This window comes from Apium graveolens, chromosome 7 (assembly GCF_009905375.1).
Source record: "Apium graveolens cultivar Ventura chromosome 7, ASM990537v1, whole genome shotgun sequence".
NCBI lineage: Eukaryota > Viridiplantae > Streptophyta > Magnoliopsida > Apiales > Apiaceae > Apium > Apium graveolens.
The window spans coordinates 268,273,316-268,281,465 of NC_133653.1; the positions used below are offsets into that span (position 1 = coordinate 268,273,316).

Consider the following 8,150-nt stretch of genomic DNA (forward strand, 5'->3'; position numbering starts at 1 on the left):
CTATATAACTTCTGGTTGTACAGGGTTAAAAACATCATATCTGCAGAGTACAAACAACAGCAAAAATGGCTCTTGAAGTTGAAGTTCTCTCTAAACAAAACATAAAACCATCTGTTCCCACACCCGAACACCTCAAAAAATACACCCTTTCGTTTCTTGATCAAGTTGCCCCTAGAGTTTTCGTACCACTAATCTTCTACTACACCGCAGGTGATCAAACCAGACACGACCTGAAATCCGACCATCTCAAAAAATCTATTTCCGAGGCATTGGCTAAATTTTATCCATTAGCTGGGCGATTTGTTGAGAATGGTTATGTTGACTGCAACGACGAAGGTGCACAATATGTCGAAGCCCGGGTGAACTGCGACTTAAAAGATATTATTCGTGATCCGATACCTAATGAACTCACCAAGTTGCTTCCACTGGAACTGGATGATGCTAATGTGGACCTCAACTTTGCGGTTCAGGTCAATTTCTTTAAATGTGGAGGAATTGCTATCGGTGCAGTGATCTTCCACAAGCTTGCTGATGCCTTGTCATTCGTAAACTTTATGAATAGTTGGGCTGCTATTGCTCGCGGGGAGCAGAACGTACCATCTCCGGTTTTGGACTTGTCAACATTATTTCCACCACGAGATATTTCTGGATTTGACGATCGCACAGGCATTATGACAGAAAACATAGTTTGCAAGAGATTCCAGTTTGACGCGTCCAACATACTAGTGTTAAAAATTAAATGTGCTGAAGATAACAAAAATAAGGGTACGGAGGATCGGGCAAAACCAACACGGGTTGAAGCCTTATCAGCCTTCATGTGGAACCGTTACATGGCTGCTACAGGAAAAGATTCAGGGGATCTCGGAAACATAAATATAATGTTGTTACCGGTGAATATACGTTCGAGGTTTGATCCGCCACTGTCAAAGCATTATTTTGGCAATCTGTTTCGTTTGGCCGTGTTAATGCCATCCATGCAGGATGAGGAAAAAGATGATTATGGGGATTTGATTGAGAAGGCGAGGGAAGCAATACGGAGCGTTGACACAAACTATGTGGAGCAGCTGAGGAAGGGTGAGGATCATTTGTTGTATCTGAAACAGATGTATGAAAAATTTGATTTAGGAGAAATGGTTACTATGGCTTTCACTAGTTTAACCAGGTTTGGTGTGTATGATGTGGATTTCGGGTGGGGAAATCCAGCATGGGTCGGATCTGCTCGACTCACGTTTAGTAATGTGGTTACTTTCTTCGACAACAAAGAAGGTGATGGAATTGAGGCATGGATTAACTTGAAGACCGATGAGATGGCTAAATTTGAAGCTGACCAGGAGCTCCTGTCGTTTGTTTCCCCAACTGTCTGATTACATTGAACACTCGAGTGATCGATAACTGGATCCTAATTCTCTTTTAAGTTGGATATATTGGAGTGCTTGAGTGGTGATTTGCAGTTTCTTCTTAAAATTGAAGGTTATGTAAGGTGTAACAAATAAATTGTCTTGTATGTTGTGTGAAACAAAAAAGATTAAGCATGTAATTAGTGGTTTAAATAAAATAAACGTTGTTGATGTAAAATAATTGTAATGAGTTGTCATAGTATGAAGTGTTAAATGTCTACAACTCTACATAGCCTTCCTTAGGCGAAGAAGTGTTGATACAGTGGTTGAACTCGTTGATATAGAGTGGTCATAGTATGAAGTGTTAAATGTCTACAACTCTGCAAGGCCTTCCTTAGCCAACGAAGTGTTGGTGCAGTGGTTGAGCTCATGTACCCCTTGTCGGAGACTCTTGGCGTGTGTATTCAATTAGAAAAAAATGAACCCAAAAAAAAAATACAAGGCCTTCCTATAAGGGGAAATTTCCGCGCCTAAATGTAGAGATTTGAACACTCTACCCGAGAAGTATCTACTACAGAGCAATGATGGAGATCAAACATAGTTCTATGCTTGATATTAAGCCAGAGGCTTTGAACCAGCAAATAGAATGGCACGTGAACAGGCCGCTAGTATTAATGGTGTTTACATTGACAGATTTTGTATTGGCTGCACCAAAAATCACATCTTCAGATGTGAAGTTCTCAGATTAACTTGTACTTCATGCTTTCATCGAGGATATATAGATCACTATTGTTTTAGAACGATTCAACTTGTCATGAACAAGATAATGTCATAAATTTATTAACAAGAGGAAATTCTGCTCAAAATCGAGCTTTTTAATCATAGGAATGCAACATAAATATTCAATTAGGAAGACGATGATTGAAACTCAGTAGCGCAGGAGAAAATTTATCGCTAATTGGAAGTGCTTCAGCAGAAACCTTGTAATGAAAATGCAAAACCTGTCACGGAGTCTTGGAGTGGGGATGTGTATCGAATTAATCATCAATCATCGAATAAATGAATGGGTGTTAATCAGCATACCTGCAGGAGAAGGAAGGCAATGAGGAAAAACACAAAAAGCTTCATTTCTTGAGCTTCACATGAGACATTACTGCTGGCTTTGGAAGCTTCTTTCATCTGAGCTAGCCATAGGGACCCTTTTACTTCAGCTGGTGCTCATGAAAAACAACTGTTGATTAGCTTATCAACAAAGAGGCGCCTTGATGGATGGCAGGTCCAGAACAGTAAAAGAAACAGGGGTCATAAGCGACAGATACTTAAATTTCATGTGCATAATTACGTTTTGTTTTTTGCAGTGACAAGTGTTTACTGGTAACTGGTCGTAAATTTTTGCAGCTAGCGACTTGCAACATATAAAGTACTCGTAAACACAGATACATGCTTGTGAATGTAGTACCTACTCGGTCACAAGGACTGTGATTCTTTGTTGCTGAATTCAGTATACCATCCTACCTTTACCGGTATCAGCTTGTATATTCTGTTACAGTATTAATGATTGAACTTGATTTGCTAATAAACGTGCATCTAACAAATTTTTTAGTAAAAAGTCGAGTTCTTTTATGTTTATCCTGAGGCTACACATTACATCAGTTCGGGATATCAATCACATTGCAGCTCCTTGATTTGATTTATTCCAGAACTTGATAAAACTTTACAGACATGTAACTAGGATGTGATTCTGATAAGAACAATTTATACGTGAGAACAGTTCTACTGCAGAACAGCATTGTTCTACTGCAGAACAACATTGTTCTCACGCTAAAATATGTTCTTCTTGAAGATACAGTACATGATAATACAATTATCGATACCTGAAAAAAAATTATGTACAAAATTATATACACATAGGTATACTGTTTTGCAATATAAGTTCTTCTTTGTTGTTTTAATAAACAACTTTAATTTCATAAACAAATAATTGATGCATAAAAATTACAACTTAGTTCTGAAATTTTTATCTACTACACAATTAATCAATCTAGATACAAAGCAACCAAGCCTCTAACAGAGAATTGATAGTCAATTACTAGAACTGCGCATTACCTGGTTACAGATCAGGAAAACATCCGAGGAACTGATTCTGAGACTCTAACTCCTCGTCACATGGAATCAGTGGCATATCCGGGAAGGAAAACAATGCATCTGGTTGATCAATCACTTTCGGCATGTAAAAATCGTGCACATTGATCATGTCATTGTAATTGCTAACATGATTACTTATCATATCTTGATCAGGATCAAGACTTGTTGAAACTGTACTTGGACTATCGAGGTGTGGAAGATCAGTAAGCTCGTGATCAAAACGATGAGTCTGGTTAATGAACTCCTTCTGGTCTAAATTATTGTGGACTGGTACTTGGTAATTATAGTTTGTGCTTTGGTTAAGCAGGGCTGCATGCATTGGATTTAGCATATCTTGACAACTGTTGTAGTTCCGAAAATACTGACCATTGTTCCAGTGTTCATTCTCTTGATGCCTCTGGTTTGGAGTCGGTTTTTTAAATGCTCGACAGACGACCCATCCTTCTTCCTGCAGATTTATAGGTACTAGAATAGTTAGTAAAGTCTATATACAAATTTGTTAGTACTGTTTATTGCAATTAACTTGCATGTTATAAACTACCATGACTAATGTTATTTCTATTACTAACGATCTATGTTACTCGGACTATTCATTTTACTTCCAAGTACCCGTGTCGGACACTCGACACTCGGACTTGGACACTTATTTTAAGCCAAAAACATGTATATTTTTCAAAATATTGCCGAGTCCGATACCTGGACACGTATCCATGTCGGACACTTCGAGCTGAGTCCGAGTAACATAGCTAACAATTGCTAGTTCACATTTTTTCTTAGACACGGGGCGGATCTAGGTTGGGACCTTAAAACAAAACATAACATTTTGTTACGGTTACAATTAATGAAAATTTAAGAGTGTTCCCAGAAAACTAGAAATAAGAGAGTGTCTCCCCAAAACGTACTCGGTGTTCCCCCTAAGAGAAAATTTCTGAATCCTCGGCCTGTTTTGACACCCTTAAGTAAAATTTGTTATTTATTTAAGTTCTTTCACATGCGCCGCAAAAGGCAAATAGAATGTTTAGTTTCTTATTCACATCTTCAACATTATAAAGAAGCTTTCTGGAGATGGTGGTGTCGTTTTCATAGAAGACTATTTTAATGGACAGAATAACACAAGTACTTTTTGGGTTAAACACCAAGTAGATGACTGATTGCGTCAAAAAAACTTGCCTGTGGAGGTCCGTGTTCCGAAGATTGGAGACGATACTCGTGCATGATCCAGTCAGTTTTGATCCCGGTAGGCGCACGGCCTTTGTAGAAAACTAGGGTTTTTCGCATGCCTATGATGCTTTCTTTTGAGAGTACAGCTTTATCTCTTCCTGTTGCCTTCCAAAACCCTGCAGAAGTTGCTCTATTTGTTCTTCTTCCTGTTGGATACTTCCTATCCTTGTGACTGAAAAAATACCACTCATTTTGTTCTTCATATCCCAGTTTGCATTTTCCTGCATCAACACTTACATCTTGAGTGATTTCAGATAAAATAAAACTCCATATAAATCATGATATCAATTGCATCAAGCTATATATTTCACAACTCCTAACACGTTGAGATTTAGGAGAACGGATAACTTAATATAGTATCAGAGTTGAGGATCGAGAATTAAACTCAAAAGTATATGTATGTCTGGTATTTAAGATAAAATATATGATTGATTGAAAAATCTAAAAATACCTTGAATGTCCCATGGTTCAATCCTGTAAAGATCGATTTCGACAATAACATCTAGATCAATTTTTAAAGAGTTAATTTTTCGCCTGAGGTAGTAGCCTACAAGTTCTTCCTCAGTTGGATGAAACCGAAAACCAGGAGGAACACATGACTCGGCTTCCATCGACGATATGTAAACGATCCTCTTCTGCGAAATTGAAACATAACCAAAATTACATAAACTAGAAAATAAAATAAGTAAAAGTATTTTAGTGATGAACTAGCTAATTACAATCCTAAATGCATCATTCCTTTCACATTTCTTTTGACTTCAAAGCATGTTCAAACATAACATTGAAGGAAAAAAATGCAAACAAATCAGCACTAAACCTTGTCAATGGAAGAAGCTTCCTAGATCATCATTATGACCAATTTATGAATGCATATATTTATATATATATATAGGGGTTCGATAAGAAACAAGTCATTGTTGTAGTATACCAGACCGCAATACATGTAATGTAGAATTTTTGACGTAAATGCAAGGATCCAATTTTTATAGTTACATGATATCGCTATATATTAACAATCGTTTGGTTCTGAGCACGATGAGATAGCTCAAGGGGTTAAAGTGATTATCTATTATCGTCCCAGATTCGATTATCGTTCACCCCCGAGATATGTTAGGACAAATACTCAATTGTAAAGCATATATAAGCCAAATTAGTTATAAAAAAAACAATCGTTTGGTTCTAAAGATCTTCTACGTATAAATATATGAAAAATACTTTCAATGTTCTGCAGTGACATGTAGAATTGCCATTGATTCTTAACCATTCGTCAGAAACGCTATGATTATAGTCCAAATTAGTCAGGGACCATAGAAATAGCTAGAACACTAGCTGCATGAATGTGTTTTTAACCTTTTGACCATACGTGTGTTTGTGTGTTAACTAATGAGATCTTACCAAACAAAATATAAGAGGATTATGAAGCTGTATCTGTGTTTTGGAAAATTGAAAATACATTAAAAACACAACTAGCTAGATAGCAAAAAATTACTAGAAATTTATTAGTATCTTACTAATATATATATATATATAAATATTAGTATAGTATATATATGTAAGCGTAGAAAGCATGTTATCTTTTCTTTTAGTAAACTCCACTCTTTGTTAGATGATGATGATGAAAGTGAAGGTCTCACACCCACTTCAGTCTCAATACATAAATATAATTCTTTATTCAAATTGTCAGTGTAATTGTACATTAACAAACACTTCTTTGAAAAATGCTTTAGCAAAGACTGAAAATATTTTTAAGATTACCACAGAAATTATTGTAATCATCATGCATTACATATTTGTAAAAATCATAAATCAAAAAACGGAACTAAATTGCAACTGATCTGTTGAGATATCGATTAAGGTAAAGAAAATATTATTTGCGAAAAAAAAATCTATATCAGAAATAATTTAGATTTAAAAACTAGCTCCGAAAATAACATTTATCTACACAAAAAATGGTGTTTATATATTTTCAAACTTGGATGCCATGAACTATTATCTATCAACTTATTTTAAGCTATAATAATCAGGAAAATAATTGCATTTTTCAGAATTTGAAATAGTTTTTTCAACCAAGATCCTATTGTAAAGTCATGCAAATGCAAGTAATTTTTCACTTCATAATTACAAATACACAAAAAAGAAAAGGGTTTGAAAATATTTATAGATTTGAGACACTTATAACCCAAATCCTCCTCACTAATCACCAGGAAATTAAACCAGTTAAATCATACATAAATGGATCATGCAATAGAAAAACTAACCTGACACCGAAACCGAAACCGAAATCGAAACCGAAACGGGTTTGACGAGCCTTGCAGAGAGAGAAGTGTACAAGTAGTTGTGTTGTGATTGTGAGAAAAATGGTTATATTGTGAGAACTGCTAGGTTATGTTTGTATTTATATTTGAAGAAAAAGAATGAGATAGATTTAGATGGTTTGCGCGTGGGGTAACACATATTTGGACGGCGTGGCACTAATTTTCACGCCACCCCCAACCTCCTAAATCCACCGTTATTTTATGTTCCAAGATTTTGTATTTTACCTTTTTTTTATAATCCACTGTATATAATCATTTCACTCTAAATGGGGGTTATATGTATAATGGGGGTTATATGTATATATATATCGGTAAATAAATAATCTCGAATATATAAATTAATTAGAAATATTAATTTAATTTATGTTATTTATATTTTTTATTTTTTATTTTATTTTTGATTTTCATACCAGTCTCTCTCGTAACCACTTTTCTTTAAGATATGAAAATTAGAGCTAAAGTTGGGTCTAGTTAAATCCATCGCACGTTTATTATACAATAGCAAGTCAATTACTAAACCTAGTTTATGATACAATGACAGAGACAAATTGAGCACGGTTCAATAACTCATGTGATCAAGAGTTTGTCATCTTTCGTTTTTACTCCTTCATTATTTCAAGAATATTTTAGAACAAATATTTATTTGTTATAAGCTCTGTTATAGAAATCGGCCGATTTTTTAAAAATTGCCGATAAATCGCTTAAAAATCGGTCAAAAATATTTGTTTGATTTGACCGATTTCCGATAAATTGCCGATTAATCATCCGATTTTTTAAAAATTATCCGATAAATCGTAAATCGGTACCTCAGTCGAATAGTTCCGATTTCCGAAATCTGTAACATTTATAAGTTGCATTTGGCAAAAAAAATGCCAAGTCCCGCGAGCTATGCAAGTTGTCTATTCATGGAACTCTGATCCCAGCTCTTATTTACTGTCAGTTTCGTGCATTTGGCTTCTAAAACTAAGAGAGTCCACTAACCAAGTGTCTCGTCTGGTGTGGATGACATATCTAAATCACCGGGAACTAATCATTTCTACATCTTCAAATTAACAAAGATTGAATATGCAGTTTACTCATCTGTCTTTATCCTTGTTTGCTTGGCCGGTTATTGCCTGTATATGTTTTGATG

The 8,150-nt window shown here is 35.3% G+C and overlaps 2 protein-coding genes across 2 annotated transcripts; one reads left to right on the forward strand and one right to left on the reverse strand.

Annotated features, from left to right (window-relative positions):
• LOC141670379 (stemmadenine O-acetyltransferase-like) lies at positions 1–2,042 on the forward strand. Its single transcript, XM_074476195.1, has one exon. It carries the CDS (start codon positions 66–68, stop codon positions 1,362–1,364), a length of 1,299 nt encoding a protein of 432 aa, XP_074332296.1. The 5' UTR covers positions 1–65; the 3' UTR covers positions 1,365–2,042.
• A 1,220-nt stretch (positions 2,043–3,262) lies between these two features.
• Positions 3,263–7,068, reverse strand: LOC141672497 (NAC domain-containing protein 30). The gene is made up of 4 exons (XM_074479115.1): positions 6,962–7,068; positions 5,155–5,338; positions 4,653–4,924; positions 3,263–3,930 (listed from the first exon to the last, which is right to left on the reverse strand). Exons 2-4 carry the CDS (start codon positions 5,312–5,314, stop codon positions 3,448–3,450), a joined length of 915 nt encoding a protein of 304 aa, XP_074335216.1. The 5' UTR covers positions 5,315–5,338; positions 6,962–7,068; the 3' UTR covers positions 3,263–3,447.
• Positions 7,069–8,150: the final 1,082 nt, after the last annotated feature.

Excerpts from the sequence above, each read along its gene's own strand:
- LOC141670379 (XM_074476195.1), top strand. The coding sequence starts at position 66 with ATGGCTCTTGAAGTTGAAGTTCTCTCTAAACAAAACATAAAACCATCT.
- LOC141672497 (XM_074479115.1), bottom strand. The coding sequence starts at position 5,314 with ATGGAAGCCGAGTCATGTGTTCCTCCTGGTTTTCGGTTTCATCCAACT. Across the intron at positions 4,925-5,154 it reads TGAACCATGGGACATTCAAG|GAAAATGCAAACTGGGATAT; the intron begins GTATTTTTAGAT and ends GTGTTGATGCAG. Across the intron at positions 3,931-4,652 it reads CGGAACACGGACCTCCACAG|GAAGAAGGATGGGTCGTCTG; the intron begins GCAAGTTTTTTT and ends ATAAATCTGCAG.